Source organism: Pseudorasbora parva, chromosome 5 (genome assembly GCF_024679245.1).
Source record: "Pseudorasbora parva isolate DD20220531a chromosome 5, ASM2467924v1, whole genome shotgun sequence".
Taxonomy (NCBI): domain Eukaryota; kingdom Metazoa; phylum Chordata; class Actinopteri; order Cypriniformes; family Gobionidae; genus Pseudorasbora; species Pseudorasbora parva.
Window position 1 is genome coordinate 4977930 of NC_090176.1, and position 18761 is coordinate 4996690.

The 18761-nt window shown below is 44.8% G+C and overlaps 1 protein-coding gene across 1 annotated transcript in view; it reads left to right on the top strand.

Annotated features, from left to right (window-relative positions):
* Window positions 1–5687: 5687 nt before the first annotated feature.
* LOC137074977 (sacsin-like) overlaps window positions 5688–18761 on the top strand; it is a 43293-nt gene continuing 30219 nt past the window's right edge. Inside the window, exons 1-5 of the mRNA XM_067443090.1 lie at window positions 5688–5702; window positions 7800–7854; window positions 12449–12536; window positions 12620–12731; window positions 13125–13271. Of these exons, the coding sequence (XP_067299191.1) occupies window positions 7820–7854; window positions 12449–12536; window positions 12620–12731; window positions 13125–13271 (382 nt within the window). The 5' untranslated portion in view covers window positions 5688–5702; window positions 7800–7819. The remainder of the gene's footprint in view (window positions 5703–7799; window positions 7855–12448; window positions 12537–12619; window positions 12732–13124; window positions 13272–18761) is intronic.

Below are 18761 nucleotides of genomic sequence, written 5' to 3' on the forward strand. Positions count from 1 at the left end.
GGATGAGTTTTTGGACACCTTCCACTAAGCCACCTGCAGTGACCTCTTCTTGATGGAGGGATTTTGGTGTGGGCTGGACGATACTATCCGCTTTGTCATGCAATGAGGAGACATGCTGGATGCTTGAGCAATTTGTCAACTTTGCAGTCTGGATAGATGGGTCCAAGTACTAGCCCCTGACCATCACCCAGCATCCTCAGCTAAGATGTCTGCCGCTGGAGGTCAGTCCTTGCCAGTTACAGCAAAGGAGGACTGAATAATTGGCTTCTGAACAGAACCATCACCCATTGGTATTGAGCCTCCAGTGACATCCCGTCTCCGTCCAGGGCCTAGTGGTGTCCCCTGTCTCCATCCAGAGAGGGGACCAGAGTCCAGAGGTTTCCAGCGCTGCCAATTCAAATGGTCACAGTCCAGAATGGACTCCGCCTCCCGACTCCAGGGTAAACTCCGCCTCCCATCTCCATTCCAGGGAGGACTCCACCTACCATCTCCAGTCCAGAACGGACTCCATCTCCAGTCCAGGGCGAACTCCGCCTACCATCTCCAGTCCAGAACGGACTCCGCCTCCCGTCTCGAGTCCAAAACGGACTCTGCCTCCTGCCTGCAGTCCAGGGCGGACTCCGCCTCGTGTCTCCAGTCCAAAACGGACTCCGCCTCCAGTCTAGAACGGACTCCGCCTCCAGTCTCAAGTCCAGAACGGACGCCTCCTCCCGCCTACAATCCAGAATGGACTCCGCTTCCAGTCCAGAACGGACTCCACCTCCAGTCTCCAGTCCAGAACAGACTCCGCCTCCTGCCTACAATCCAGAACGGACTCCGCCTCCAGTTCAGAACGGACTTCACCTCCCATCTCCAGTCAAAAACAACTCCGCCTCCAGTCCAGTGTAAACTCCGCCTCCCATCTCCAGTCCATAATGGACTCTACCTCCAGTCCAGGGCGGGCTCCAACTACCATCTCCAGTTGTAATAGGCTACCTATAATACGTAATTAGAATATATCATCATTATAAGACTAGACTGTATTAGGGAAAGCTTTTCCCATACATGTTGCAGTTTGCTGTTCCAATAGAAAAGGGTGTGCCCACACTATGACAATTTGGTTGCTCAGGATGAATAGATTTTTGTGCGATACATTGCTTTGCACTGCAGGTGTCACTAGGGAGCACACTGTTACATAAGGCTTCGGGTAAATTAACCTTTTGGTGAACCTATGGGCTGGAAAGCCTCAGTGGTTCAGGAAGCCTCATTTGGCCATCACTACTGGAGACAAAACACAGAGGAAAACAAGAAAACACGATCAAAGACCAACAATAGTCACGCACAGCATGGCAGCAAACACCCAGGAGAAACACAACGAACGCGCACAAAACACAGCACACCTTGACAGTAAATAGAGGGAAACAACACATAACAGCTGTGGAAAACAAATAGGGATAACGAGAAGGGCGGAGACAGAGAGTGCACACATGGAACACAAAAGGTAAACACACAAAAAGAGCAACCGATCACACCGGGATCCTGACATTTAGGATTTAGTTAATACCAAATTACATAGTTAAAGAAATAGTTCACTTTAAAGTGAAAATTCTGTCATCCTTTACTCAACCTCAAGTGGTTTCAAACCTGTATGAATTTCTTTCTTCAGTTGAACACAAGGGGAGATATTTTGAAGAATATCAGTAACCAAACAGTTAACTGGAGACATTGACTTCCATAGTATTTTTTTTCTACTATGGAAGTCAATGTCTCCAGTTAACTGTTTGGTTACTGATATTCTTCAAAATATCTCCCCTTGTGTTCAACTGAAGAAAGAAATTCATACAGGTTTGAAACCACTTGAGGTTGAGTAAAGGATGACAGAATTTTCATTTTAAAGTGAACTATCCCTTTAAACAACAAGAATAGTCGTTTTTTACATTGGATAATTTAGCAGACGCTTTTATTTAAAGGGACTAACACATGAGGAGACCAATCGTATAGTTTAATAACTTTAATACAAATATATTTTGCATGTGCGCAGCATAATTAGGCTTAACATTACCTGTAGTTACCTAACACTAAGGCTGTGGCATCGACATGATAACAGAAAGAAACAATTTACAAATCTTTTAGCAAATCTTGCCATTAAATAAGTTAACATTTGCATTGAGAATGACATGACAAACACAAATCTTACTGGGAGCTCAACACTTCGCTGTCCAGCTGGGAGGCAATGAACCCGTAGACAGTAAAAGAATGAACCCTGCGATTGACTCAGCCTCCCGTCCCAAGTCCAGGGCGGACTCCGCCTCCCGTCTCCAGTCTAGAACGGACTCTGCCTCCCATCTCCAGTCCAGAATGGGCTCTGCCTCCGGTCTCCAGTCGAGAACGGACTCCGCCTCCCGTCTCCAGTCTAGAACGGACTCTGCCTCCCATCTCCAGTCCAGAACGGACTCTGCCTCCGGTCTCCAGTCGAGAACGGACTCCGCCTCCTGTCTCCAGTGCAGAACGGTCTCTGCCTCCCGTCTCCAGTCCAGAACAGATTCCGTCTCCAGTCTAGGGTGGACTCTGCCATCTCCAGTCCAGAATGGACTCCCCCTCTCGTCTCCAATCCAGAACGGACTCCGTCTCAAGTCCAGGGTGGACTCCGCCTCTCGTCTCCAGTTCAGGGCGGACTCCGCCTCCCGTCTATAGTCCAGAACGAACTTCGCCTCCCGCCTCTAGTCCAGAATGGACTCCGTCTCCCGTCTCTAGTCAAAAACGGACTCCGCCTCCAGTCCAGGATGGACTCCCCCTCCCGTCTCCAGTCCAGAATGGACTCCGCCTTCAGTCCAGAACAGACTCAGCCTCCTGTCTCCAGTCCAGGGCGGACTCCGCCTCCCGTTTCCAGTCCAGAATGGACTCCCCCTCCCATCTCCAGTCCAGAACGGACTCCGTCTCCAGTCCAGGGTGGACTCCGCCTCCCGTCTCCAGTCCAGGGCGGACTCTGCCTCCCATCTCCAGTCCAGAACGGACTCTGCCTCCCGTCTCCAGTCCAGAACGGACTCTGCCTCCCGTCTCCAGTCCAGAACGGACTCTGCCTCCAGTCTTCAGTCCAGAACGGACTCTGCCTCCCGCCTCCAGTCCAGAACAGACTCTGCCTCCCGTCCAAAACTGACTCCGTCTCCAGTCCAAGACGGACTCCACCTCCCGCCTCCAGTCCAGAACGGACTCTGCCTCCCGCCTCCAGTCCAGAACGGACTCCGCCTCCCGCCTCCAGTCCAGAACGGACTCTGCCTCCCGCCTCCAGTCCAGAACGGACTCCGCCTCCCGTCTCCAGTCCAGAACGGACTCCGCCTCCCGTCTCCAGTCCAGAATGGACTCCCCCTCCCGTCTCCAGTCCAGAACGGACTCCGCCTCCAGTCCAGAACAGACCCCGCCTCCCATCTCCAGTCCAGGGTGGACTCCGCTTCCCGCCTCCAATCCAGAACGGACTCCGCCTCCAGTCCAGAACAGACTCCGCCTCCCGTCTCCCGTCAAAAATAGACTCCGCCTCCAGTAAAGGGTGGACTCCGCCTCCTGTCTCCAGTCCAGAACGGACTCCATCTCCAGTCTAGATCAGACTCCGTCTCCAGTCCAAAGCGGACTCCGCCTCCCGTCTCTAGTCCAGAACGAACTTCGCCTCCCGCCTCCAGTCCAGAACGGACTCCGCCTCCCGTCTCCAGTCCAGAACGGACTCTGCCTCCAGTCTTCAGTCCAGAACGGACTCTGCCTCCCGCCTCCAGTCCAGAACAGACTCTGCCTCCCGTCCAAAACTGACTCCGTCTCCAGTTAAAGACGGACTCCACCTCCCGCCTCCAGTCCAGAACGGACTCCGCCTCCCGCCTCCAGTCCAGAACGGACTCCGCCTCCCGTCTCCAGTCCAGAACGGACTCCCCCTCCCGTCTCCAGTCCAGAACGGACTCCGCCTCCAGTCCAGAACAGACTCCGCCTCCCATCTCCAGTCCAGGGTGGACTCCGTTTCCCGCCTCTAATCCAGAACGGACTCCGCCTCCAGTCCAGAACAGACTCCGCCTCCCGTCTCCCGTCAAAAATAGACTCCGCCTCCAGTAAAGGGTGGACTCCGCCTCCTGTCTCCAGTCCAGAACGGACTCCATCTCCAGTCCAGATCAGACTCCGTCTCCAGTCCAAAGCGGACTCCGCCTCCCGTCTCTAGTCCAGAACGAACTTCGCCTCCCGCCTCCAGTCCAGAACGGACTCCGCCTCCCGTCTCCAGTCAAAAACGGACTCTGCCTCCTGTCTTTAGTCCAGAACGGACTCCACCTCCTGTCTCCAATCCAGGGCGGACTCCGCTTCCTGTCTCCAGTCAAAAACGGACTCTGCCTCCAGTCCAGGGTGGACTCCACCTCCAATCTCCAGTCCAGAACGGACTCCGCCTCCCATCTCCAGTCCAGGGCGAACTCCGCCTCCAGTCCAGAACGGCCTCCCGTCTCCAGTCCAGAACAGACTCCGCCTCCAGTCCAGAATGGACTCCGTCTCCCGTCTCTAGTCAAAAACGGACTCCGCCTCCAGTCCAGGGTGGACTCCGCCTCCCATCTCCAGTCCAGAACGGACTCCGTCTCCAGTCTCCAGTCCAGAACGGACTCCGTCGCCCGTCTCCCATCAAAAACGGATTCCACCTCCAGTACAGAATGGACTCCGTCTCCAGTCCAGAACGGACTCCGCCTCCCGTCTCTAGTCAAAAACGGACTCCGCCTCCAGTCCAGGGTGGACTCCGCCTCCCATCTCCAGTCCAGAACGGACTCCGTCTCCAGTCTCCAGTCCAGAACGGACTCCGTCGCCCGTCTCCCATCAAAAACGGATTCCACCTCCAGTACAGAATGGACTCCGTCTCCAGTCCAGAACGGACTCCGCCTCCCGCCTCCAGTCCAGAACGGACTCCGCCTCCTGTCTCCAGTCAAAAACGGACTCTGCCTCCTGTCTTCAGTCCAGGGCGGACTCCACCTCCAGTCCAGAATGGATTCCGCCTCCCGCCTGTTGAGCAGATTGTCTGTATGGTTAGATAATCACCACAGATGAACGGACCTGAATGGAGAATCAGTTTCTCTCTTTGGTGGTGGAAGTCATGCAGAAAGAAGCCTGTCCACTGCCATGTTATCAAAATAAAAGTAGCCTAAATATGTATAAATATATGTAGTAATGAATCCCTTTGGGTAAATACATTTTCCAGGATGTTACATTTATTAACATATTTTTCCAAGGTAAATTAAAATAGAAATCTCCTTCAAACATTTTAGAAAGGGTTTTTTTTTCTCTTTCCGATTTGAAGTGTGACTAGTAGTCATGCCTGTTCTTTATAGTTATTTTCCTGCTCTTTTTTTATTCAGTCATGTAGGTGTCATTTCCCTTATGAAAATGACAAATGAAAAGGAAAATGGATTTATAAAAAATACACATTAAACCATTAATGGGAACCACAGATTAACCATGATTTTTAAGTATTACTGTTTTTGGTTTGCAGCAGTTGTTTAGTTAAAACAGTGTCTGGTTTAGTTAAAAAACTGAGCTGTTTTGAGTGAAAACTGGTTTGTTGACACCTTATGCACTGAACCATGAGTGATGCAGGAAGAGTTTCGTTTCCTCTGAACAGGACCTTTCCAGTGAACAGAAACCTAATGTATCTCAGCATCTTTATCAGTCTCACTGTGATCGCTGGAGCTCACTCTGCATCAGGACCACTGAAGGTAGGAGACCTCGTCTACATACACCCTTATGAACTGTTACTAATATAATATAATACTATAATGTTACAGGCTAAAATTTAACTGAACAATATATCAGTTTATGTATTTTTAGGTAAAAAGTAAAAAAGAGTGATCATAAAAATTTATTTTTTATCCCAAGTATGAATAAGCTGTTTTACATAGCATTATATATATATATATATATATATATATATATATATATATATATATATATATATATATATATATATATATATATATATATATATAGTCCACAATTGTTCTTACATTATCTTCTGGAAAATATGTCTTTACAAACAACATTTAAAATGTATTTAATACCAGTTGTTGAGGTTTAAGTGCATGCATACGATTATTGTGTATTATTTAGCAAGCATGTCAGCACTTTCTTCATTTTAAATGACAATTTTCTGCAATTTAAAGTAGATTAAATTACCACAAAAATGTAAATATTTTTACTACACTGGTTTTGATGAGAAATAGTATTTTTTTTCCTTTTATAAAAAATATATATATATTTAACATTTTTAATAGACACCAGTGGTTTTTTAATGATGAGTTGTTCAGAATGATGAGATCATAACATGGTTATGGGTGAATGCAAGTGGTGCAGAGCCAAATGGGCGGAGCTTGACACATTCCAGCCCCGCCTCTGTGGATCTAAGGGGTGGAGCTTAGGGTGATGGCAGAGAGAGAGTGAGCTGGAAAAGTCAAACTCCACCCATCGGCTCCACTGCGAGAAGCTTGTTTGTGTTTCTGTGACACTTTAGCCTTCAGTGAATGTTTGTAGCTTTTGTAATGGTTGTGTATGAGTCCCCCATTTGTCCTCATTTGTGTGAAAAGTTAGATCTCAGAATCAAAAAGTCACTGTTAGAAATGGGCAAATAATCAGAAAATGCTGGAAAAAAATCAAAGAATGTTCAGGACAAAAATGGGACTCATAAACAACCATTACAAGACATACACACTTTGATTTAGGTTTAAGCCACAGACGACCTAAGAATATGGAGTGAATTTTGTGCCATAATTAAACAAATCCAGCATTTTGCAAACAAACACGATCTGCTTTGCAAAGGAAAACTCGACTCGCAAACAAATAGAAAGCGATGTGCAAATACAACGGTCAGCTTACATCATACTTACATCATATTTCACAAATAAATCCAAACCATCCTACAAATTGCATGTAACCTTTGAACAAATCTAGTCCTTTCAAATACCTGTGCATTACGATTCTCACAAATGCATCTGAGCATCTTCCTCTTGCAAAACAGCAGATGGCGCTTTGGGTCATTTTACGCTAGTCCTGAGACATGTTTTCAGCAATATGCATTGTTGATTAAAGTTTAGACAGATTTAGTTTTGTATGAGATATGCTAATGTCACATGAAATATGGTAAATACTGAAGGGCACACATTTGAGCTTCCAGTTTCTGCTGTCACCATTTCCCTGTCCATGGAGGAGAAGGACCAAGCCTAAGTTCACCTATGATGCAATATCAAATTTAGCACTTTAATGAACACTGTTAAAAGTAATAATTCAGAACGATAGCCTACCATTTGAACTACTTTGGATTTGTTCAAAGTATTGTGGATGTATTGCAAGATCAGTATTGTGTATATAAATCTACTGTTCTGGAAGAGGAAGTTGCTCAAGGGCATTTGTGAGAGAATTAAGCTAAGAAATCGTAATACACAGGTATATGAAAGGACTAGATTTGGTATTTGTTCAAAGGTTACATGTAATATGTAGGAAGGTTTGGATTTATTTGTGAAAATATGATGTACGCTCACTCATTTATTATTTACAAAACAATATATTTGTTACTCACAAAAGTTTGTTTTCACCCAAACTGACCTTTTGTATTTGCACATCGCTTTCTTGTTTCTTTTGTTTGCGAGTCGAGTTTTCCTTTGCAAAGCAGATCGTGCCTGTTTGCAAAATGCTGGATTAGTTTGTTTAATTATGGCACAATATTCACTCCATACAAGAAAACAAGGCAAACTAGCTACTTATGTGTATGAAAACAGGGATTATATTTACAGTATTGATTTATTATCGACTTTTCCCCACAGGAGAATGTAAAAGAAGAACGATGAGTTCAGCGTCGAGGAACAAGAAGAAAAAGAAGTATGTGTTTTCATTCACTGCGTGTTTTTGTAACGATTATGTTCAGTTTCCTTTCTCTGTGTGTTCATCCCTTACAAAAAATAATTTTATTCAAGTGTGCTTTTAGTATAAATAACTAAAAACTAAAAATGTTTTCAGTCTAATTTTTATGTACTGTTTATTCATAATTTATTCACTGTTCATTTTCTTGCTGGTTGAGTTTATGGTCAACCAATGGCTGTTCTGAGGTATAATGTTAGTGTCCTGGTTGGCCACACTGATAGCATACTTCAAAGTGTACTTTCATAAACTAAACATATGTACTACAAGTATTAAAATAGTGACCTACTGTACTAGTATACTTATAAGTTCACTTGTAGTACAGATACAGTACAAATGAAAAATGTAGTTGTGCACCCAAAGTTGACCACTTTTACAATTAAACGTATACTTTTATATACTAAAAAATAAGCCAATTTAGTCCCAAAGTAGTACACTTACAAGAACACTAGTACATTAATATTTGTATACTTAAATATACTTGAACATTACTTAAACTTAATAAAATGAACATAAAAATTTCTTTTTTTTTAAAAAAACTTTTAAATTTTACTTTTTCGTAAGCTTAGGGTTATGCCAACCATTACCACCACACCACACCGGTAAAACGAGAAATGAACATTATAAACAAAACACCAATGCAAACAAGCACAAGACTCAGTGTTTAGAAGCAGCCCTTTAATTAACAGAGATAGTGGAAAGATATTATCCTCTGCCATCACAGCCACAAAACAATTGAGGAAGGAAATATGTAACTATGAACTGCAAAGCAACAGATTTCCCTGCATTCACAGTTCAGCTAAAATCTGGTTCAACAGACTCAGAAGCTGTGTCTCATTTCGTTAAATTTCGAAGGCTGTGTCCTCCGGAGGACACGTCCTGTGTCGTCTGCAGTATACGGAGTGTCCTCAATCAGAATTAAACGAGACGTCCTTCGTAGGACACACAGGCAGGAAGTATCCCGTTGCTATGCCAACACATTCAGCCTCGTTGCGCTCTCACGCCAATATGAATGAAAATTATTTATAACTTGAAAATTACTATGAAATGTTTCTTGTCTTGACAGCAATGTACTGTTCTAAACGTTTAAAAAGCACTAAAGCGTTGTAATCCTGTTAACCACAACTATTAGCATTAAGACTTCTACTTCACGCTTCAGAGACAGTACTTATCCTCTGGCTATTAGACATCTGAATTTGCACTGACAGCTAGCTGCACTATCAACTGTATGCACTGTGCACTTTATTTTTCTTGTCCCGGGGTATTGTCTCTTTAATGTCTGCGGGGTTTTGTTCTAAGGTCATATTGTTTGCTGGGTATTGTTGGGGAACATTGTCTGTTTTTGTACTCATGATGTCTGTCCTTTATATCTTTTTACGTCTGAGAGTTGTACCAAGACAAATTCCTATCAACTTGTTGACATGGCAATAAATTATTGAATTGAATTGAATTGAAGGAAAAACTGTACTGTAAATAATAAGCCAAACTCTTTTTAGATTTTTTTTGGGCCCATGCACTGAGCAGGGAACACATATGTTTACAAAAATCGACATTTTGTGTAAATTTATTTGGAAAACTTTAATTGAAATGAGACCTTGATATATTGCATACCATTATTTTAAAGGGACAGTTCACACAAAAATGAGACTGATGGTCATCTGCTTATGTAGGTGTGTGTGTTTCTTCAGAAGAATACAAATGAAGATTTTTAACTCAACCGTTGCTCGTATAATGCATGTCAATTCTATGAGTGTAAAAAAACACACACACACACAAATCCATAGTAAACCCTGTGGCTTGTGGAGACACATTGATGTCTTACGACACGAAATAATTGCTTTCTGCGAGAAACACAACAGTATTTGTTTGTTTTTTTACCTCATATCAGACGATTTTCATCTAGTATTCCCAGCGCCATTATGGTACGTCAACACAAAGGAAAACTGGTGTGAGGACTCAAGTGCAGTGAAGAGGATGATTTATTACAAAAACAAACATAAATACAAAACAAAACCCACGAGAGGGCAAAACAACAAATGCAAAAACACATATACCAGAAAGGGTCACAGGGAGCTGTAAACCGTACAAACAACAATCTGACCAAGACTAATGGGTCCTGCACACTGTGCGATTTTTCACAATCCTTTCCGAATGTCCCTTGCTTGTCAGACTGTACGAACATGATCCCCGATGTAAGCCATGTCACACTGTAAGATCTCAGTTGGCATTAATGTCAGACTGCACGATAGTCAAGGCGCGCTAAAAACGGACGCGCGCAAGAAAACTCGTCCGGAGTTTTATATCAATGAATGATGCTTTCGGTGACGGTGAGCTGCATTACACGCGGGACTGAAATGCTGGCTACAAAGAAATCTCTAGCTCTCGTTTTGGTCATAGTTTGTCTTGAAAAACGGAGATATTTGACCCTCGTCGTAGGAGAAGTCACACTGCAGGATTGTGCGCCAAATCTTCTGACACTGCCAGAATTTCGTCTGAGGTAAAATTTGATCGCAGCGCTCATTAATCGGCTGCCGGTGAACATGTCAAACTAACGACCAAAGACGTCAGATTTTAGCCTAGGATCTGAGGAATCTTTTAGGATTTGCTAAATTTGTCTCAGACAGCCAAATCGTGGCCAAGATCGCACAGTGTGCATGCGGCTTAAAACAAACACAAGAAGCTTGAAGAAGAAATCAAGAGGGAACACAGGTGGAGCAAATGAACCAATAACGAGATAACAAGGGGAGAGATCTAGACAAAAGACAGGAGCACATGTCCAAAATAACACAACACCACATGTGCTACACGGGACAGGACAGGCATGTGACACATTACTTCCGCTGGAGGAAGTAAAAATCCCGGCGCAATCAGAGATATATTATTACAGGAGATATGTTTATTATCTCCTGTGTTGTATCTCATATTAATTAAGCATCGAATTTAAAACTAATATGGTGGAGTGGAGTGTTAAAGTACACCGAGTCATCAGATTAAGCTTGTTCAGTAGGCTAATATGTTTTAATATGTTCAAATAATCTCAAGCATACTAACACTGTTAGGGGTGACCCTGAATAGTCGAAGATTCGATGCATCGATATGCGGAGCCTGATTCGACCACCGGTCGAATCTTCGCGGGTGTTATGAAACGAGGATCATACCATTTTGGCAATATGGGGGTGCTCAATATTTTAAAGACGTGTTGCGGCGCTGATTAGCTGAGCATCGGTGTGCGACCCCTTTAAGGCCGCTGAGCTTCGCACCGCGCCTTTAAAATTAGAACACGTTCAATAAGTGTACACACACTGGCGGCAGCATTCAGCGCCTGTCCGCGGCCACTCGGGAAGTTGTTTAAAATCCTGCCGCACCACAGAGCGCTTTCGTGCAGCTCATCTGTCAGTCAATTCAAAATTGAGCTCGCGTGTATATAATGTGCGCGTCAGGTGGCGGTGTGAGATCCTGAGGCGCGGGGCTGAGCTTCGCGTCCTTCACCGCTTTAGGTACAAACGGCTTAAGAACGTACATGTAACGCACTCAAAGTGTTCATTTCCTCTCTAGGCAGGTATTTTTTTTTAGGTTTATTTATCAAAATGTTCTTTTATTTGTGTGATGTTCTGTATTTCGATCGTGGCTTTAACATGTTATGAGAAAACGGTGTATTAATGTTTATCCACCACATTACCTTTTAGGCTATTTAAACCTAAATAAGAAAGCCATTGTCAGTTCGTCTGTCAGTTGGCAGGCAGTTTTGGTCGCTTTATTAAAAGTTGTTGCTGTGTGCAGTGTGTAAAGGAAAATAAAAATAGTTTTACCCTTCTGCTTACAGTGTCGTGCCCCTCCCAACCAAGCGGCAACCTCCCGCGATCTCTCTTGAAGCCAATATGGAAGTAATGTAAACTGCAATTCCTCAACTGGCCACTAGGGACAGGCTCCAGAAGGGAGCAGAATATCATTGAGCCCCATGTTAAAATTCTCAACTTTAAAGCAGAAAAAAACATGTTTACAGCTTGGTACAAATTGTGGTTTTGGCTTATAAGGCTAATGTTGATCTTCATGACAACTCTGAGGGGGGTGAATTTTTTTATAACTCATTCATTTACGTTATATAAAGCCTTAAGGTTCTGCATAATTAAGGGCGTGGTTACAAGTGGATAGCCATTTATCCGCCGTCTATAGTTATTGCGTCACCTCAGCTCCGCGCACATCCCGCCTTTTTGCCCATTTTCTGTTATCCGGGAGTGACACGCGTTGACTCGCTCAAAAGATGGCGACGCCCAGCTCGCCCCTACTTTAAGCTTCAGAACGGCTTATCGGAATCCTATGGGTGACGTCACGGACACTACGTCCATATTTTTTTACAGTCTATGCTTCCAACCCATTCACACACACATTCGACTATCGGTCGACCATAGAGAGATTCGACAATTCTGATTCGAATGTCTAAATCCTTAGTCAAGGACAGCCCTAAACACTGTATTTATTAAGCTGATTTTGTACTTGAATTTGCTCTGTATGTGTTTTGTGCAGTTTGTGATAAACTTTACATTGTTCAATGCAGAAATAAATTTGGTGCGACGTCTCCACCGTTCATTGATTACTTGAAGGAAATTTTGAGACGGTACCCAGATGGGGGACAAATATTGAAGGTAGGAAATGTCTTCATTGTCGAATGGTATGCATCTTATATCTCATCATATCTGTTGATAATATCTATCCTGTCTCATATCAGGAGCTGATCCAGAATGCAGATGATGCAGGAGCTTCACGTGTGGTGTTTATTCATGATGAGACGCATTATGGGACTCAGACCCTGTGGACTGAAGAGCTCAGAAAGCATCAAGGTATTTGAGTCATAAACACCGGGAGCACATTTAAGAGGTTTTAGAGTCTGCAACAAAGATATTACACAAAGACTTTGCTTTTGTCCTCATTCATGTCACAACCATCAATATGGTTGTACCTATACCTATACCTAAGACTATACCTTCTGCCATTTTTAAATGGGAAATGAGTTCTGAAAGTTACAATATGTTTTTATAATAAATAAAAAAATGTTTACATAATCAATATTTCTTTCTTGATATGTAGCCTTATGTGTCAATGCAGACCTACTGTAACTATCCGAGGCTGTTAATCAATTGTCTATGTGTTTGTTAAAGTCATCAATTTGCATTTTAAGTGTGTCATATTCAATGTTTTTGTATGATCATCTGTTTGTGTCTTTGATCTGGCAGGACCGGCTCTCTACGCCTTCAATGATGCAGCCTTCACAGAGGAAGACTGGGAGGGGATTCAGAGAGTCGGCAGAAGCATCAAGCAGGACGACCCAACAAAAGTCGGGAGATTTGGGATCGGCTTCAACTCTGTTTATCATATTACAGGTGAAATACACTACATTAACAGATTGGCTCATATCACTTTTTTGGGTATTCTTCAAAGTGCCTGCTGATTAGAAATCTTACAGTATCGTATGTTGATTTATGTAGCATTATCATCACAATATGCCAGTTCATGTATTTTTTAATTATATATACAAAGCTACTAATGATAACATTTATAATTTTTGTCTTAGTTGTAATCTCAGATTTCTAATGGTTAGCATGCTAACAGATAAACGCCTTCATGTGTGATTGCAACATGAAGCTCCTATGCTTCAGTTGTGCACCTATACACCTATGCTCCTATCAGTCCAATAGGAAGATGGTACGTCATAGGCGGGTGACGTCACGGACCCGGAAACTATAAAGCACACCGGCAAACACGCCGTTAGCTTCTGAAAAGGATTAAAGGTGCACTATGCAACTTTCCGTCCACTGGAGGGCGCCTATTCAAAACAAAGGCATAGTTTGATGACGCCAAGTTTGAGCGCAGTATCTTGGGAAATGTGGTCTTCACCTCACAGCCGGAGGAAAATAGGACTCGGGCAGAAATCATGTTCATGGATGCAGTTATTAACGTTACTGTAGTGTAAAACAGAGCAGGACCGAGTGTTGTGGAGCTGAGCACGGCCGCTGGAGTGATTGTTATACAAACACACGGCTCACGAGTACTAGGACTTTTATTATGATGGGACGGGACACAGTCGCCGAGCTCCCGCACCTCCGCTTTTTCCAGTCATGATTATAAGGTAAAGCCAGCAGCTCTGTTTATCATATTAGATACATTTAAGCGTGTTTAAAATTATGTTATGACGTTACTCTGTGCGTTCGCTCGGCGCTGCTGTGACATGTTCACACTGCTAAGAGAAAAGCGCTTTTGCAGAATAAAACCGAGGGTAGCGCAGATATGATGCGATTGACAGGCGACTCGCTCAAACGCTATGCTGAAATGTCCCGTTCCTTAGTTAAAATAGCAATTTTCTCACAATTTACAAATAGTTGGAAACATTTGGGATATTGTAAGTAATGAACTGAACAAAATATATAACACTGGCCTTGTGGTTTTTGGATATTTTACTGCAAAAATACTACATAGTGCACCTTTAAACAAGGCGCTTGCAGACATGTGTAGAGTATGACCAGGTGACGCAGAGTCTCATTCCCAATTCAGGTAACTAAGGTTACAGACGTAACCGAGACATTCCCTATCATAGGAACTCGAGCTGCGTCACCACTTTGGGAATGAGAATACCCAAGGGAGGACCCTGACGAGAGTGCCTGCGAAGCAGCCATACTCCTAGTAGAGTGGGACCGGACGGCTAAGGAGAAAGCTGTCCGGCCATCACATAAGCAAGTGAGATAGCCTCGACCACCCACTTGCTCATCCTCTGCTTTGAAACTGCCCCCTCGAGGAAGGCCCATAACAGTTCAAATCACTGTACTGTTCTCCTCCACAGGGCAGCTATGTGAACATAATTGTCTAGGCACAAACAGTGCACAAGCAGATAAAGATGTCCTGGTCCGACGTCACAAGAGGCAGAGGACAAAATTTTTACAGCACAAAGGTCTCATAGGTTTCGAGGAGCCCGGCCTAGGGTACAAGAAGGCCTTGGCCATACCGGGCGCAAATTCCAAACACGAGGGTGCCACCGAGAGAGCTTGTAAATCTCCTATACTCCTAGGGAGAAAATAGCGTCTTTAGAACAAAAAAATTCTCGGAAACTAGCGCCTCAAAGGGAGCCTTGGATGAACCTGAAGGACCAAGAGATCCCAGGCCGGCACCCTGGTGCGTACTGCAGGTCTTAGCCTCAAAGCACCACAAAGGAAACGAGTAATCAGCGGGTGTCGCCCCAAGAAATTCCACCCAAAAGAGCGTGGTAAGCACCTGAGGCCGCCAAGTACACCTTTAATGTGGAGGGAGCTAGCCCAGCATAGAATCTCCCCTGCAGGAACTCCAGCTCTGTGCTTGCAGGGCAGTTAACTGGATCCCACAGGTTATCTTTGCACCATAAGGTGAAGAGCCTCCACTTCAGTGTGTACAGTTTCCTCGTGGAAGGAGCTCTAGAGTGTTGAATGGTCACAACAACCTTGGTTGAGAGACCAGAATTTATGAGCTGGGCCCCCTCAGAGGCCATGTCCATGGATTTCACAACTCCTGGCGAGAGAATGTCCCTCCTGATCAGAATCTCCAGGGGAGAGCCGTCCAGGAGAGACACAAGGTCCGAGAACCATACTCGGCCCGGCCAGAACCGGTCTGCTATCAGAAGACGGGCCCTGTCCCAGCTCCCTCTCTAGAACTCCCGGAAGCAGAGCAATCAGGGGAAATCGTACAGAGACAGCCTCGGCCACTCCGTTACCATAGCGTCCAGTCCTAGAGGAACTGGAGGCACTAGGGAGAACCACAGACGACAATGCATATTCTTGTGAGTGGCAAACAGGTCCACTTGAGCCCTGCCAAATCTCTCCCAAAGGAGCTCCATCACCTCGGTGTGGAGTCTCCACTCCCCGGGCCTCGGCCCCTGCCTCAACAGGATGTCTGCTTCCACATTCAACCGCCCAGGAATGTACATAGCCCTCACTGAGTTCCACTGGGACCAGAGGAGAATAAGGCGCGCCAGCTTGTATAACTGGCGTGACCTCGGACTAGGGATGCACCGATCCGACTTTTTCAGTCCCGATACCGATGCCTGGGCTTTGTGTATCTGTCGATAGCCGATACCGATCCGATACTATTGTGAAATTAATAATAAACTGTATACCTTCCTTGAAGAGACTAAAGGCACCAGAATTTACTAAATAAAGATAATGAGACAAAATAACATATGTATGCAAAGTGTTGAATTCTTATTTATTTAAAAAACAATTGTGTATTCAAATCTAAAATATAATTTAGGGCTCGACATTAAGCATGTTACCACTACACTATAGGGCTTACCTCATGTTACCACAGACACTATAGGGATGTTACCAATCAAATTAAATTATTTACCCAGAAAAATTACTACTGCATTAAATAATGTTATGTGATTTGTATTTTTGAATCAACAAAATAAATGTTGAAAAATATAGGAAACTAAACCTCCAGTAGATGGCAGTAAGTGAGTCTTAATGAGTGAGTCACTGAGTCATTAATTCAAACGATTCATTCAAACGACTGATTCCTTTAAGAATGAGGCAGTCATTTACGAACAGGTTATTGAATCTTTTATTCAACCACTGAATCATTCAAAACACGTGAGATGTGTTATGGTTCTGCTGTTTGGAACTTTGTTGCTTGGAATCTTTGTTTGGAACTATTTTCGCAGCTGAAATAGAACAAAAACACTCAATATTGCATCTAGAATGTAAGTAACTAATGTTAATGATTGTTTATGTCATAGGAAATCAGTGACATTTTCAATCGTGATGGTATTCAGGGAAACAGCACATTTGGTTGTGTGATGTTGTTTAACTGTATCATATGTTATAAAGATAAAACGTAACATTTTGAATGGTTACCGCAATTAGGTGTGTGAGTGAGTGTGTGATTTCTCCTCAAGATGCGCGAGCGTCAACAGCGTGTTGTTACCGTCAGTTCATTACTTTAGCCCTTATCCATATCCACTATCAGTCACTTACACTAAATTAATCCTTTGCATCCTGCAAAGTTAGTTGATGTGCTGTCCACTCGTTTAGTTTTGCTGAGCTGCAGGAATGCAGCGTGCTCCTTAACATGGTGTTTCTGGATTAAATTGGTAGTAGTATTGCCGACAGACAAACTAGTTGGCGTGGCAAGCATAATCTACACATCCGACTCTCTGGCTCGCTCCATGTTGCTTCGAGCATGCAACACACGTGAAGCTGACAAATGACGTAGGGTTCTGCTGCGATTAAAAAAAACAAAACAAAAAATCCGATCCCCGATCCACATTTGTTGTCAGTATCGCGACCTAATATCGGATCGTGCACCCCTACCTCAGACCCCCCTGATGGTTTATATACACGAGACCACCGATGTGCTGTCTGTGTGAACGAGCACATGATGGCCCTTGAGATACAGCAGGAAGTGTTTCAGCGCCTGAAACACTGCCAGCATTCTAGACAATTATACCATGAATGATAGAGTTCCTGCCATAGGCCCTGGGCCGAGGGACAACTCATGGTCGCCCCCCAGCCCGTAAGGGAGGCATCCATGCTCAGAGATATCCCTTGGCATGGTGTCCCAGTAACGGGCCTTGGGCTAGAAAGCAAGGGTCCCTCCACATGACCAAGGAGCGGAGACACCGCCACGTGAACTTGATCACACGGAAAGGATTTCCCCTCGGGGAAAAGCCCTTGGTTTTGAGTCACCACTGTAGCGGTCTCATGTACAACAGGCCGCACGTAATGATATTGGACGCTGCTGCCATGAGACCTAACAGCCTCTGAAACTGTTTCACAGTGAGTGACTGGCCTAGTTTCACCCCTCTTAAGGCCGAGCTAGTCGACCCTATGTGAAGCTCTGAAAGCCGGGCCAGCATAGAGTCCGAATCCCAACTCATGCCTAGATACATTATTCTCTGCATTAGAGAAAGAATGCTCTTCTTGGAGTTGAGCCTCAGCCCAACTCCCTCGTGTGCGCGAGAACAACATCTCGACTGTGCCAGAATCAGCCAGTCGTTGATTTAATGCATGTCCACACTCTGGTGAATGTGTGGGGTGAAGTGCTAGATCAAAGGGAAGCAACCGATATTGGTAAGCTTCTCCCCTGAAGCGAACCATGGGTATTTCCTGTGCTGTGAAATCCCCGAAGTGTACGCATTTTCTCTATACACGTCAAGATATTTCTCAATAAACACAGCCAGCACCCTCAGGAACTGACTGCCCAAACAGTATCACATGCACACCGATGCTTGTGTTACTATAGACCGAAGTCTGAGGCTTAGCAGAGCGCGCGGGGAGAACGCGCTCGGCAAGCCTGATTTTACACAGACTCGCTCATGATGCTCCTCATTGGCAGGGGATTGAAGTGGCGAGTCCTCGACCCCTGCATCGACGCTGCAGACATCCACCTCCTCAGAGGAAGACAGCTGCAGCATCGCAGCCGCTCCCCAGGCGGGAGAAACCGCAGTGCGGGCTCCCAGACCCAGAGAAGCGGCACTGGATCTGACAGATGAAGGCTGAGAAAGGGCTGGCCCGTCTCACACCCCTCCGTCAGATCCATAGGCAAACCCCATGATCTGAACTGCCGTTGTGCCTCAGCAGCAGCGGAGCCTGTGCCGCACGTTACGCGAGCCGGTACGCCCTTCTCAAAGAGCCCCCGGAGGGATCACAGCACGCGGAGAGGCAGAGCCTCATAATGCTCACAGCCGGCACCCTCGAGTGCCGACTGGGCGTGCTGATCACCCACACAAACAATGCACATAGTGTGTATCCCTGTCCGTGATGTAGTGAGGACAGGAAGGAATACACTACAGGAAGGTAGTGTGTTTAGAACACACTAAACACACTACCTTCCTCTAATATCAGTGTGAG